The 15,937-nt window shown below is 41.1% G+C and overlaps 1 protein-coding gene across 4 annotated transcripts in view; it reads left to right on the top strand.

The window, feature by feature from the left end:
- The window catches only part of PMP22 (peripheral myelin protein 22), a 36,352-nt gene extending 20,706 nt beyond the window's left edge, over positions 1–15,646 (top strand). For all 4 annotated transcript variants that reach the window (XM_021710735.1, XM_021710737.1, XM_008054724.1 and 1 more), the window contains exons 4-5: positions 5,637–5,777; positions 14,363–15,646. In XM_021710735.1, the coding sequence (XP_021566410.1) occupies positions 5,637–5,777; positions 14,363–14,526 (305 nt within the window). In that variant the 3' untranslated portion in view covers positions 14,527–15,646. The remainder of the gene's footprint in view (positions 1–5,636; positions 5,778–14,362) is intronic.
- Positions 15,647–15,937: the final 291 nt, after the last annotated feature.

Here is a 15,937-nt window from a genome sequence, read left to right as displayed (position 1 = left end):
ATGCCTGTAATTCCGGCTACTCGGAAGGCTGAGGTGGAAGGATCGCCGGAGCCCAGCAGGTCGAGGCTGCGGTGGCTGGGAGTGGGAGCGGCTACTGCACTCCAGTCTGGGCAACAGAGTGAGACTCCAACTCAAAAAAAAAGAAAAGAAAAGAAAATATTCTCCTTGTTAAAAATAAATCAGGCTGGGCATGGTGGCTCACACCTGAAATCCCAACACTTTGGGAGGCCAAGGTGGAAGAATTGCTTGAGCCCAGGTAACATAGTGAGACCTTGTTTCTACAAAAAATAAAAAAAAATTAAGCCGGGCTCGGTGGCTCAGCCTGTAATCCCGCGCCTTTGGGAGGCTGAGGTGAGTGGATTGCCTGAGCCTGCGGGTTCGAGACCCGCCTGGGCAGCGAGACCTCATCTCTACGATAAATCAAAAAATCAGCCGGGCGTGGTAGCGCATGCCTGTAATTCTGGCTACGTGGAAGGCTGAGGTGGAAGGCTCACCGGAGCCCAGCAAGTTGAGGCTACGGTGGCCGGGAGCGGCCACTGCACTCCAGTCTGGGCGACAGAGTGAGACTCCAACTCAAAAAAAAAAAGAAATTAGCCGGGCGTGGTGGTGCAGGCCTATAGTCCCAGCTACACAAGAGGCTGAGGCAAAAGGATCACCTGAGCTCAGGAGTTAGAGGCTGTGATGAGATGTGATTGTGTCACTGCATTCCAGCCTGCCTGGGTGACAGAGTAAGACTCCGACTCATAAATAAGTATAAATAACTATAAAAGGATGAAGATCAAGTGAAAGGCCTTATTGACCAAACTCTCCTTCATTCCAACCCTGGGTCTTGGGGAAACCCACTGATACCAGTTTGACACATTTTGGCACTTTTTGCTGTGAACACATGTATATGCATGAATGTCTATATACACATGCATAGCGTTTTGGTATGTATTTATGTAATGATGACATGTTGTGGGTACACCTTACTCTTTTTATTATCTTGGAGATCTTTCAAAGGCTATTCATTATCTAACTAATGATTTGTTAACATTGTAAAATATTACATTATAGGGATATACCCTTATTAATTTTCCCTCATACAAATGATGTTACAGTGAACATTCTTATTCATTTCTCTTTGAGTATTTGTTCAAGTACTTATCCAAGAAGTAGTGAATAAACTGTTGAGTTGTTATGTAATAGGTATTGAACATTTTAAATATATTCTGTGAAATTGTAGGTGACAAAAGGATTATATTATAGGATTATTCCTATGAACAATTTATACAGGTACCTATCACATATTTACTTTGCAGATATTATCAGGTTTTTTTTTCAACTTTGTCAGTTTGATGGATAAAGTTTGGTATCACATTCCTTATGGATTTCACTTGCATTTTCCTGGTGTACCAGTGAAATTGAACACCTTTTAATATGTTTATTAGCTATACTTAGTTTTCCTTTGCTGGTCACATATCTAAATAGCTTTTTAATTTTGTAAATGATGTGAGCTAGAGATCTAATTTTATGTTTTACCAAATAGATAGCAACACCACTTATTATCTGTTAATTATTCCCTTACTGATTTATATGCTATGCTTATTGTATACTAAATTTACATGTATAATTCCAAAGTCTTAATTCTGTTCTATTCTTTCATTTATCTTTAATGACTAATATATTATTTGAATTGCTAAAGCCTTACAAATATAAGCTTTGTATATCTACAAATAAAATATATTGTCTTACTACTAATGCATTAAGATATGTTTGATAGCTGGTAGGTGATTTTCTTACTCACTGGTTTTAGCAGTTTTTCTGATTTTCTTTTGTTTTTGTTTTTTTGATGCTATTACTGTGTTTGGTTCAAAATTTTTCCTAGCTATTGTTGCTCATTGTCTTTTAGATGAATTTTGGGTTCACTTTGCCAAGTTTCATTTGGAACATTGATTAAGATAGCATTGAATTTGTAGGTTATCTTGGATGAAAATTGGCAAATTTACAACTTTGACTGTTTCTATCCAGGAACATAATATGTTACTGTTTCTTTAATACTTCTTTTATATGCTTTAATAAAGTTTATCTACCTTGTTGATGATCCCCCCACAAAGAAACAGATATTTTTATTACGTGTGGTTTTTCTATTTCATTAATCCTGCTTTTTTCCATGTCAAGTCCATTAATTTTGCATTTATCTTATTTTTTTTTGCCCCTAGCTTCTTGAGTTAATTTTTCAGTATTTTATATCCTGGATTTCCTTCTCCAGTCGGAGAACTTGACCTTCACCTTTACCTTCACTAACATTACCAGCGGGAACTACCGCCAGACTTCATATGCATAGAAAACTTAAAACTTTCATATGTTAAATTTGCATAGAAAAGTTTCCTCAGATTTAATATTGTAGCTCAATACTTTTTGAAACTTCTTTCACCAGTAATTTGAGTCTTAGTCCCAACCCCATTAGTTTGAGTTGTATTTTTCTCATAAATGCATATAAGGATATGCATTGTCCTCTGAGAACTGCTTTGGCCATAGCCCAAAGGTTTGACATGTACTACTCTCAATATCATTCCTTGTTGAAGAAATTTTTACTTTTCATCTTGATTTCTTTATCCAAGGGATTATCTGTAACATTGTTTTTGAATTTCCAAATTTATTTTAGTTAGTTTGTTTTTAATTTCTAATTCCTGTTTGCCTCTAGATGTATGTTGAACTGATATAATTTCTACTTTATTTGAAATGTATTGATATATTATTTTTGGCCTAATATATAGTCAGTTTGTAAGACTGTCCCATGTGTGTTTGAAAATACTTTATATAACCTTTGTCACATAGACACAAATTTTTCTACATATCTATTAGATTGAATTTGTTAATCCTATTCTATAAATAATCTGTCTATAATCTTTCTTATTCTTGGTCTATCTGATTTATCTATTCTGAGGGAGAAAGCTAAAGTCTTCCATTAGGATTGTGGTTTTATCAACTTCTTCTCTTATTTTGATTGTTTTTTGCTTTATACTTTCTCAAGTCATGTTATATGCATAAATGTTTATGACTATTATTTCTTCAGTTATAGATCAAATAAGCTGGTAGTAAAGATCAAGTAAACTGAATATTTCTTCTATGAAATAACACTCTTTGCCCTTTCAACATAATTTCTGTTTCATCTGATGCTATTATTACTTTACATGCTTTCTTTTTGTTACTATATGCCTGGAGCTTCTTTTTCAAATCTTTTTTTTTTTCTTCTGATTTTTTTTTTAATGTGTGTCTCTTATATCAGAATATAGCTAGAGTGATTTAATCCAAGATAAAATTTCATATTTATGAGTGCTTCGAACCCATTTACATATATTATGGTTGATGATATAGTTGAACTTCCTAGCTTAATGTATATGTTGAAAACCACCTTCTTCATCTTTGTATCTCCAGAGCCAAGCAGAAGGCTTGGCTTAGAACAGTAGGTATTCAACAAATGCCCATTGAATAAAAACTTCCTTGGGCTCCTAATTCTGATCTGATTTGAGAAACAACTTATGGCCAAATAACTCAAACTAATGGGGTTGGGACTAAAACTCAAATTACTGATGAAAGAAGTTTCAAGAAGTATTTAGTTACATTATTAAATCTTAGGAACTTTTTCTATGTAAATTTAGCATATAAAGGTTTTAAGTGTTTTATGTATATGAAGTCTGATAGTAGTTCCTACTGATAATGATAGTGGAGTTAAAGGTGAAGATCAAGATCTCAGATTGGAGAAAGAAATCCAGGATATCACCTCCACCAGCCATGCTCTTCATGAGAGTTGTGCATTGAGGGGCATTTCCCAGCCAAAGTGAATCCCCTTGTTTTAGTTTCAGATTTGAGTCTCAGATTTCTTTGTGTTTTCAGCTGCCTCTATAAGCGTGCTAGATAATTTGTTTATTTTAAAAAGATTATGGCAACATTATCTTTATTGCAAACTGCTTCTCCAGAAGAACCATTATGCTGGATAAAGATAAGCAGATTTAATTAAGGTTATATAAAAATGAAATCAGGATGGCTCACAACCCATTAGACATAATTTTCTTACCTTAATTGAGAAAGAAATTGAAAAAATAAAAGAAGCATATGCTGTGCTATAGTGGAAAGAGTACTAGCCCAGAATCAAGGCTCTCCCAGATTTTACTGTCACTTGGGCTCATCGAAACAGCTCCAGAAGTCTCTTTCAGCACAAAGGAACTGGACTAGTTGATCTCTCAGGTTTCTTCCCATTCTAAAGTGTTTCCAGCCTGTGCCTTGGAAGAATCTTGTGTGTAATGCCAGTAACAGTTAACCTAATCAGCATTCTTAAAATTTTGCCATGAGCCACTTGCAACTCAAAACAGATTTATCCTATGCAGTCATTTATTATAAACCACTCATATTTCTTTTAAAAAAAATTTATTATTTTAAAAATGTGGGGTACAATTTAGGATTCGGTATACAAATGTTCATTATGCAGGTACCCTTGCTGATGAGGTGTGCTCCCCCTCTCCTGGCAGTTTCCCACCAGACCATCCATATTTCATAGCTTTGATTACTGCATTAAGCATTGATATGTACATTTTGAAGCCATTACACATAGCCAGTTTACTGAACTGAGAGGATAAAACCCTGTAGTTTCTTCAGTTTCTCTTTGTCCATGAGAACAGTGCCAAACCTAGTGTTCTGTGATGCTCTGTAGAAAGGACAAAGGCCAAATGCTGCTCTCAGTGGACACCCTGGGCTTCCCTCTACAGGACTGAACTCAGGTTGTTTCTTCTCCTTTCCTTCCTGAAATGACTTGAATTTGCAGTTGATGGTGAACTGGAGAGACCACAGAAGGCACTCTTCCTTGCCTAAATTTCAGTTGGAAGAATGGAATTCTGGGATTCAATAAAGATGAGGAAGTGTAAACCATGATCTTATCTGGTGATCTGCTGAGCACCAAGTGCTCTGCACTGAGGATAATGTCATGATCAAGATTGACTCCATTCCCACCCCCCAAAAAAGTTACAGCTTGGCCAAGCAAATGGATTTTCATACCTAAAGAGAGCATATGCTTCTCCATCAGTATCTTCTTCCATTTTCCTGAAAAATTAGTTTGAGCTCCAAGAGCCATTCCCATGATCTTTATATTTCCTTAGGGAATGCTGATATTTTGAACAGTGGTCTTAAAATTCTTCTTGGAATCTAGGACTTCTGATAAGCTCTTTAAAAATCCCTGAGGGAAGACAGAGGACAAGTCTTAGACTGTCTTTAGTATATACACATATCCCATCTGTAAGTAACACAATTATGCAAATACTGGAAGGAAATTCAGTATATTTTAATGTAAGTTTAACTCCTACTGCTGGGACTGTAGATATTTTCTTGCAACCCTTTCCTAAAATGTCCATAATTGAACATGCATTTTATATATATATATATTACATCTTTATATATATATAAAGAAACAAATGAGAATGGCTTTTTTAAAGTGCAAAATGAATTATCTGAATTCTGCTAAGGAGATAAAGAGAGAGGGTTTCTGCTGCCTGTGAGGACTGTGCTTCAGCAATCACAGTCCATCAGGCCCTGTGTGCCTCATGGTAGAGCCCTCCCTTGGCTGTGGCCAGCTTTCCTAACCAAGTGTCTCTTTTCCCCAGAATGGCTGCAATCTGTCCAGGCCACCATGATCCTGTCCATCATCTTCAGCGTTCTGTCCTTGTTCCTGTTCTTCTGCCAACTCTTCACTCTCACCAAGGGAGGCCGGTTTTACATCACTGGAATCTTCCAAATCCTTGCAGGTAAGTTGTGGATGGTAAAGTTCACGTGGAAGCTGGACCTATCCAAAGCCACAGAATGATCAGTTTACTAAAAGGATGTGGCCCCAGAGTGACTGGTGTTTGTCAATCTGCCTATTTGCCCATTGGATGCTTTCCATAAAGTGTAAGGGTGTGTGTGTGTGTGTGTGTGTGTGTGTGTGTGTGTCTTGGAACTCTCCACTTCTCCCTGGAATGAGGTGCATTTGAAAGAGAGCATAGAGGCTTGAGGGGAAAAGATCCCCACCCAAGACAGATATGTCACCAGGAATGAAGCTACAATCTGGACATATAATCAGAGGTCAGTACTGTGGCTACCAGTAGAGCAAAGCCCAGGCTTGAGGGCTGTTTCCTGCAGATTATACTATGTCTTAGGAAACCATCTCAGCTTCAGTGATATGCTGAGAGCTGACAAGGATGTTCTCATGTGTCTTCTCTCTGTAAGTAATGATGTAGGCAAGTGGACAATTCTTACCCTCCTTTACTCTAGTTCCTAGGTTCCACTGGGCTTTGGTTTCCTGCTGTCACCTCTGATATCTTCATTTGGGCATCCCTGTGTTACATGCTATCATTTCCAAACATGGGACTTTGACAGTACCTGAAAACACATGAGAGGTTTCCTTCATCTCCTCCATAAACTGTCTTCAACTTCCCTCATTTGTATAGGTTATGAATCATGATAGATCATTCATATGCACAGTGTGCAGAGCCTAGAAGCTTCTGTCACACAGGGTGACATCTTTCAACTTTGTCTTTAGAGTCTGGCCAGCGTCTTGCTTTATGGATTCTCATCCTTCTGTCTGTTGACTGTCAGTTTACTGAGTCAGAGGGGCACTGAAGAGAAGAAAGGGGCAGATAGAGTGGTGGATTGCATGGTTCATGTGCATAAATCACCAACCCCATATGTACCAGTGTACATCTAGGTACAGCGAGATGTTTTCAATTCTGGTCCTCCTGAGTAGACAAAGGACTTAGCCTCTCTTGTTTTAGTTGTTGTCAGAGTGCCCATGGTACCATATCACCATCCTTTGCTCAGGAGCAGTCACTGGGGGATTGGAAGCAGTCCACATGTCCTTGATGGATGTAATGCTCTAAACAGAGCTTATATAGAAGACACAGCCTGAGGTGGAATGTTAGTGACCTTTTTCAGAAGGCAGAGAGTTACCTTTTTTCTGGATAAAGGGAGTAAACTGAAAAGCCACTTCTCACCATACACTTAAATGCATTTCAACATTCATGGTTTGGGGATTTCAAAACCAAACAGTCCTTTGCTACTTGCACAGGTTTTGTTATACCAAGCCAAGCTCCTGGATTGTTTCCCGCTCTGTTAAATGACTAATTATGCAATGAGAAGTCATTTTCAGGTATGATAAAGTGAAGAGTTATCATTATTTACTCCATTTTCAGATGTGATAAAGACAGCTATAACGTATTCTGGGGTTTCTGTTTTCGCTCACTGGTTTTAATTGGATACCAAATCAAACGATGATCACATTCATTGCATCAGTGGATATGTCCTCAAGATACTCAAGATACTTAGGAACCAGAAGTTTCATAACATATTTATACTGATCCTTTTGTAGTTCATAAACATGATTAGATTTTCATGCTCATGTGTGAGATGTGCCACCCTCAAACCTTGTTAGGATGTTGGCACATTACTCATATGATGTGAAAAATTTTTTATATGCAATCTATACAAGCTTATTATCTTACTGAGGAATAAACTGAGTCCAGGAGAGAGTAAATGAATGCTCAAGGTCACCCAGCTCATGGCAGGGACAACTGAGTGCTTAAACATTCTCCCATGCCATGTGGACTGTATATAGTTAAGTACTTCTTCTTATATTTAGAGACACAGATCCACCAAAAATTTTAAGGAGCACAAAATCTAAGACAGAGCTCTGCTTTTGGTATTATCATTCTTTGGAACTGATTTACAGTGGAAGGTAAATGCAAAACTATACCATTTATTATTCTGAATATCCCAAGCATCTGTAATGGATATAAGCTTGTGCCATCAGACCTAGTCAAACGGAAAATATGGAACTCAGAAAAGTTAAGTTGCGGTTGAAGGGGTTTCTCAGAATAGTAAACACCTTCATCTTCATTCTTCCCTCTGAGATATTTCAGCTTTAAATTTTCTAACAATGTCTTCTTAACAATGTCATTTTAGGTCAGAACTCAAAGTCCAGAGATAACATCTGTTAAGTCACACATATAACTGCCCTATGTGTTAAAGTGTTTCAGTTCAGCCAAGCACTCCTTAGTATCGAGATTTTCTCATCTTCCCAAGTATATTTTTAATTCATACTATCTTCATTGTTTTCACTGTCCTCTGAACTCAATGCAAGAGCTTTAGAACTCTGCTACAAATACCCTGAATGTAAAAGCACATGATTTGTTTCTCCTTTATCCTCTTCAAATCAAGCTGCTTATCTCTCACGAGACATCATTTTCAGTTATCTGTTGGTTTGTTTAGCGGTACACATTTAAATAGGAAGCTATCTAGCATTTGAAATGTTGAGATAAAATAGCAGTTGTAATGTATAAATCCTAAGAATGTTCTGTTCATTGTTAATCCCAGCCAAAATGATCTGAAAGTTGATTTCCTAAGAACTTCAGATCTCCAAGACATTGCTTTTGAAAATGCTGTAGGGTCTTTCTACTAAAACTGAGAACTGAAAGTTAGGATCTCTTCTTAGAGGTTCTCTGACTCCTTCAGCATGTGACAGCTTGTCATGTTGTTTCCCAACTCAGACTTATAAGAAGCTAGTAACTAGTAAACTAATTAGGGTAGGGATGTTGGAGATGAAAACTAGTGAAAACCTTGTAAGTGACAACAGCAAGGAAGAAGTCAGAAAAACTAACACAAACAAAAAACAAAGAAGAAAGAAAGAAAAAAAAAAAAAAAGAAAGGAGCCCTACAATCATGAAATGTTAAAGAGTATGCCTCCCACAGTAGCTAGGTTTCATGCAGGGCAGATGCCTCTTGAAAACACTGAAACATTTTAAGTGGGAACCATCAGGATTTCTGCCAAGTCTCCCAAGTGACTGATATAGGCTAGACTCTCTGCATAGCTTCGCTTTGGAGCGGCTAGCTGTGATCTTCAGAGATCATACACATGAGCTTGCAGGAAAGGCAGGTGAAAAGTGTGCAGGGCTCCGGGGGCCAACTGTAGGTTTAGGAGCTGTCTCCCTGCTCTAGATTACAGCTCTGTGTGTGGTGAGAAGTCTCCTGGTTTGCCACATCATCCCTTCTCCAGTTAGCCACAAGGCTCACAGTTAAGAACGCTCTTTCCTTGATTACATGCTTCTTAGGTTGGCTGCTTCCTGGATGCATATCAAAAGGTACCTCCCTCTAGTTTAGTGCTTTCCAACTGAGCTGCACAACAGAATCACCTTTAAAAAGGTGCTAGTGCTCAGGTCTCATCCCTGGATATTCTCATTTAATAGCTCTGAGGTGGGGCAACTCTACTCTCTGGGTGACTGTGAAGTACATTCAGGGTTGGTAACCACTGGTGTAACCATTAAACTGCCCCAAATCCCACTGTAAGATCTTCTATACAATTAATTCCTTTCATGGGCTGTAGAGTCTTCTAAACCTCCTTCTTAGAAAAGACATGTCCGGCCGGGCTCAGTGGCTCAGCCTGTAATCCTAGCACTTTGGGAGGCCAAGGCGAGTGGATTGCCTGAGCCTGTGAGTTCGAGATCCATCCGGGCAACTTGGTGAGACCTCATCTCTACAATAAATTAACAAATTAGCCGGGTGTGGTAGCACGCACCTGTAGTTCTGGCTACTTGGAAGGCTGAGGCAGAAGGATCGCCGGAGCCCAGCAGGTAGAGGCTGTGGTGGCCGGAAGCGTGCCACTGCACTCCATTCTGGGCAACAGAGTGAGACTCCAACTCAAAAAAAAAAAAAAAAAGTAATACCCTGATCCTGTATCTGGATTTTGGAATCATTTTGATTTTCAGAACCTATAATAGTCATCTATTCCTAAACAGTAGTTGTCTTTGCCTTAGCTCAGTTGAGTTGGGTGACACCAGATGGGAAAACATCAAGAAATTTTTATAGATACAGACCTAGAAAGAAAGATTTGCTTGTCTTGATTTATTTCACTACTCACACCTAGCAACTTGCTCTGTGTGGGACTCAGAGGAGGTCCTGAATATTTGTTAGGTGATTAGATAATTGTGTTTCCTTGATAAAATCAAGCTCAGGTCAAATGGGTAGTTACGGTGATTAAGAACAAAAAGATAGTGGAGAGGACTTCTGAGTGGGTTTCCATTTTTTAAAAAGACAGATTGATACTTGTATAGGGCATTTTGAATAAGAGAATTTGGGGTACGATTAATAAAAGCATAGTACCCTCCTGTCTGGAGTGACTCAAAGGTGGCTTACGTCGGATACCACATTTAGAAGCCCTTGTTAGGAGTGAATCATTTGTATGTCTTGCTGGTCCTGCTCAGATCAGAGTCTGTTATGGCTTTCTAGGTAGCACTTGGAGGCTGAAGATGGAAACTGGGCTAGAAGCAGAGAAGGCTCTGTATAAGTCAGGTTAGAGTTTTCAAGGTAACAAGCCTTACAGCCTCTTGCAGTCTACCTCGTTGCCCTGAGAATGAAGAGGGAGTGCCACAAAAGTACTCACTCATCAACCCAATACCACGGCCTTCCAGTGACCATCATGGTGGTCTCACTGACATCCACTTTCTAGCCAACTTCTCTCTGACTTCTGCTCCAGGCTCTCAAATGAAAGTGCTTTTGTTGGGGTTACCAAAGTACGTTTTAAAGTCTTTGTTAGTTCATTCTACTCCTTTCGATACTGTTGACTACTCATTCCTTGATGCTTTATTCCCTTGGCTTCTAAGACATCACCATGTTCCCAGTTGCCTGAAGTTCTCCTCTCTCCCTCACCCCAGAGCCAGCACACCACTGAGTCTTTCGGATTGTAGCATCCACCAGAGGCATTATGCCCATTTCTTTTGTCTTGACTCACTTGTGCCATCCCAGCTATGTAAAATAGCTGCTTAGAATACTTGCAGAGCCAAAGAGAGGATAAGTACTTCATCATGATTGTTGTCAGGAGACATGCACCTTCCTGCTTCCTGTCTTGTCCTTGTCCCTAAATCCATTTTCTGCACTGCTACCTGAGTGATTGTTCTAAAACATGTATCTGACCATGTTTCTCCTTGGCTGAAGATTTCTCAGAGGCTTCTCATCACGACTTCCATAACATGCCATTTTATGTGCTCTCTTTCCTGGCCCTTCGTGAGCTTTCCACCTATTTTATCAGAACCCAAGTGGCTTCTTTAGCCTCTAGGTTGGACCTAATGCCCATCTTTGCTCTCAGGGCATCTAGTGCATTTCTCTCCCTCTCTCAAAATTCCATCATACTAGATTGAAAGTATCTGCAGATATATCTGTCTTCTGGACAGACATCCCTTAAAGGTAGGGACCTTGTATCGTTTATCTTGGTGCATCTAGACGAGTAGCTAGAACTGTGCCCACATACAATAGGCACTCATTACATGTTTACTGAACCAAAGGGAATGGAGATGATGAGGAATTATTGGGAATTCCCTCAGTTGCTTCCTTTGCCTTTGACCCCTTGGGTACTTTTTTTGTTTGTGTGTTTGTTTGTTTTTGAGTTGGAGTCTCACTCTGCTGCCTGGGCTGGAGTGCAGTGGCCTGCTCACGGCTACCGCAGCCTTGACCTGCTGGGCTCAGGCGATCCTTCCGCCTCAGCCTTCCAAGTAACTGGAACTACAGGCATGCACCACCATGCCTATCTACTTTTTTTGATTTATGGTAGAGGTAAGGTCTCACCAAGTTGCCCAAGCTGGTCTCAAACCTGTGGGCTCAGGCAACTCTCTCACCTCGGCCTCCCAAAGTGCTGGGATTATAGGCATGAGCCACTGTGCCCGGCCTTGGGTACTTTTTTCCAGAGGTTCTGGGTTCTAATCATGCCCTTGAGGTTGTAATTGCTATTAAAGAGTCTTGAGACCTTCTCTTCAAAAGGACTTTAGGGAGAATTTTCAGAGAGTGATTGTAGACCCAGCCATCCTGAGACAGGAAGAAACTCTTTTTACTTTAATGCCAAGTACCTTATGTTGTCTGGTCAGGGTCAGTATCCTTCCACTTAAAGTTGACCTATGCTTCGAGACTCAGGCCTCTCCCGGGGAGAAGGGGTCGTCGTCACTGCAGATTGCTCATCTGTGGAGAAGGCAGATTGCCTGCCTGCCTGCCAGCCCACGGCAGAGCCCTCACTTACCTCACCACGGGGATCTTAACAATGAATCTGCACCCACTGGTTGCTGAGAAAGTGAGTCACAGTCCATTTATTAGCAGGAGTGTTTGGCTTTTGGGGACAACTGTTACATGACACTAACTACCCTGGGTTGCAGAGAGAGAGTACTCAGTTACAGGACTCATTCCCCTCCCTATATTTTAGGGTGCATCTATTGCTTTACAAACAGACAGCCTTGTAATAATATATTTCCTAAAGCATCAGTCTCCTGACAACAGTAATTATAAGGTGCATATCCTCTCTTTGGCTTTGTAGGTTATGTTACCATAATGCTTATCACTGTTAAGCTTAGACTCATTCGTTTCTGAGATTCTTTTAGGGTAAAAGTCATACACATTCAGCTATCTAGTTAGTCATTGCACTGTGTGTCCTAATGATATACTCTGTAAATCATTACACTGTGTATTGTTGTCCCCTCGGTCAAGGATGGAAACTGATGTTTTCTCTTTGCAGTGAAATTGGGGAATAGCTGGTTTGCCAACTAACAGGGCATTTATCATGCCAGTGCTGGTTAGACACCCATCTGGTGTCTTGCCCATGTGATAAGTGTTGTCCTGCCCTGTTAGCACTCTCTTGACACCTTGCTCACTGCAGTGGTCATGTTTCCCTTTTTATAGTCCTGCACTCAGTAGGTAGGTCAGACAGAGCTCAAGAGAAAGCGTCAATATTTCTTAAATACAAGAATTCATACTTTGGAGAGGTGAGCCATGGAGCAGTAGGGCAGGATCATTGAGAATCCTGGACCCCACAGCAGGTAAACTGTGTCCCCAGCATATCGAAACTGCTGTTTTCATGAAACAATGATTCGCCAGTATTGTTTTCCTCCTGACATGGACATCTTTGCTGTCTCCTGAACTTCATGTAAGTGTCAGGTCTGGGACCCCGTCCCACTGTAGTTCCAAGGCTATTGTGTGGCGTTCCCAATGGGAGCCAATCGAATGGGTGTTTTCTCCTCTGAGTTGCAGAAGGAAAGTCTTATCAGGGTGGTTAATGTTGTTCAAACAAAGTTGCAGTGTCCAGTAACACAGCAGCCTAAATATCAGTGAGGTTAGCTGTAGGTGGTCTGGAGGGCACTGGGGGCATTGGAACCACATGAATCCCACACGGCGTGCTGGATTTATAATAGAATCACTCAGAGCTTCTCAAAGACCCTGTTTTCAGGAGGGAACAGACCAGGCTTTGTGCAGCTCCAGGCTGGGGTGCTGACATCACCCGACCCCTCCCTACAGGGGGATGCTGACTGTCACGTGGGTTCGGGCCATCAGCTTGAGCTTGACTGTTCCACAGGGCCTGAGGTGGAGGCCTTTCTTCTCTTTCCCACACCAAAGGGCTGCATCAGTGGGCATCAGATACTACCTATGTATCCAATACCCTCTTATCCCTCTTTGGGCTTCAGACCCAACCTTGGGGGCATCTAGTGAAACGGAGCTTGCCCTTGGTCATCCTCCCCCTCTTCAGCCTTGGTTCCCATTTGGATTGTCTCCTTGCTCCTTGTTTCCTCCTCACCTACTTTTTCCTCTCCATACATTCCTTGATCTGGTCAGCAGTGCCCACAGGCACTGCTTGCTCCATCTCCTATGTGGTAACCCTGCTGGGGACCATGGGACCTTAGGGTCTGCATGGAGCCTAATGCTTTTGCCATGACACAACTCCAAAAATGGTAAAATGTTGTTTAACTTCCATTGGTTTGGGGTAATGCCAGCTACCCATTTGAAGAGTGGTTCACAGATTTCCAGGGGTTTCCACACCTAACCACCCTTGGAGAGAGATAGGCAGGTTTCTCTTGCAACCTGAGCATTCACTGGCCACCGTATGTGGCCTGGGAATTGGTGGGGGTTAAGGAAAATGGGGCGGAAAATGTGAAGGGAACCTTCAGAGATTGTGGCCTGGATGGCTAAGATTAGAAGTGGAGAGCAAATTGTTTTCCTTGTTCCCATATTTCCAGCGCGTCCTCTCCATTCTGGATCTGAAAGCAGAGTCCTTCCCAGGTTAGAAATGTTCTTCCTTAGCTGGGCGTGGTGGCATGCATCTGTAGTTCCAGCTACTTGGAAGGCTGAGGTGGAAGGATTGCCTGAGCCCAGCAGGTCAAGGCTGCGGTAGCCATGAGCAAGCCACTGTACTCCAGCCTGGATAGTAAGAGTGAGACTACAACTCAAAAAAAAAAAAAAGAAATATTCTTCCTGTGCAATGTAGTGTTGGAGTAGTGGAGGAGAGGGCCTGCTGTGAACTCCCCTTCACTCAGTTTGTCTCTCTCCTCTCCAGGTCTGTGTGTGATGAGCGCAGCGGCCATCTACACGGTGAGGCACCCAGAATGGCATCTCAACTCTGACTACTCCTACGGCTTCGCCTACATCCTGGCTTGGGTGGCCTTCCCCCTGGCCCTCCTCAGTGGTGTCATCTATGTGATCTTGCGGAAACGCGAATGAGGTGCCCAGACAGTCCGTCTGAGGCTCTGAGCGTATACAGGGAAGGGAGGAAGGAAACCAGAAACCAGAAAAAAAAAGAGCTAGCCAAAAAACCCAAACTCAAACCAAACCAAACAGAAAGCATTCAAGGGGGGGGGTTGCTGTTGATTGAAGATGTATATAATATCTACGGTTTATAAAACCTATTTATAACACTTTTTACATATATGTACATAGTATTGTTTGCTTTTTATGTTGACCATCAGCCTCGTGTTGAACCTTAAAGAAGTAGCTAAGGAACTTTACATCCTAACAGTATAATCAAACTCAGTATTTCTGTTTTTGTTTTTTTGTTTTGTTTGCCCAGAAATAAAATAACTCTGTCTCGCCCCTTCCCTTTTATCTGAAAGAAGATACCTCCCTCCCAGTCCACCTCATTTAGAAAACCAAAGTGTGGGTATAAACCCCAAATGGCCAAAAGCCCTTTGATTGGGTGCCCAGTGCATTCAGTGGAAGCATCCACTGCCTAAACCTCTGTGTGAAACCTTACGCACGCACGGACAAACGCCCCAACAGAAGCCCTCGCAAAAACATGGCTTGTGGCTTTGGGATACTTGTCCTTGCAGGTGGAGTATCTCTGTCACACATCTAAATGAGAAATCGATGACAAATCTGTGAAATGGTGCTATGGATTTACCATTCCTTATTATCACTAATCATCTAAACGACTCACTGGAAATTCAATTAACAATTTTACAATATAAAGTAGAATGGAGACCTGAATAATTCTGTGTAATATAAATGGTTTATAACCGCTTTTGTACCTAGCTAGGCTGCTATTATTACTACAATGAGTAAATCGTAAAAGCCTTCATCACTCCCACATTTTTCTTACGGTCGGAGCATCAGGACAAGCGTCTAGGCCCCTTGGGACCATGAGTTCCTAGAGCTTGGCTGGGTCTAAGGCTGTTCTGTGCCTCCAAGGACTGTCTGGCAATGACTCGTATTGGCCACCAACTGTAGATGTATATACGGTGCCCTCTGATGCTAAGACTCCAGACCTTTTGTTTTTGCTTTGCTTTTTCTGATTTTATACCAACCGTGTGGACTAAGATGCATTAAAATAAACATCAGAGTAACTACTCACTGGTCTCTCTTTGATTTTTGTAGGGATCTAGACATGGGCACAAGGTGCATGCCAGGGTGGGGTGAAGAGCTTCAGTGGAGAGTGAAATTGAGCTGGTGATTTTGGTTGCAAGATGGTGCTATGGAACCAAAATAATAGCTGTTTCACAGCTACAGGGAGTATATGATGCCTTCAAACATCTGCTAATTAGAGAGTAATGGGAATTTTAGCTGAAATGGAAGCAGCTCAATCCTCTCTCTTGTGCTCTGTTCTCATGGCCTGTCAAAAAACATGGAAGCATGTCAT

This window comes from Carlito syrichta, unplaced genomic scaffold (assembly GCF_000164805.1).
Source record: "Carlito syrichta isolate Samal-C Ts95f unplaced genomic scaffold, Tarsius_syrichta-2.0.1 Scaffold300018, whole genome shotgun sequence".
Classification (NCBI taxonomy): domain Eukaryota; kingdom Metazoa; phylum Chordata; class Mammalia; order Primates; family Tarsiidae; genus Carlito; species Carlito syrichta.
This window is presented reverse-complemented; position numbering and strand designations above follow the sequence as displayed.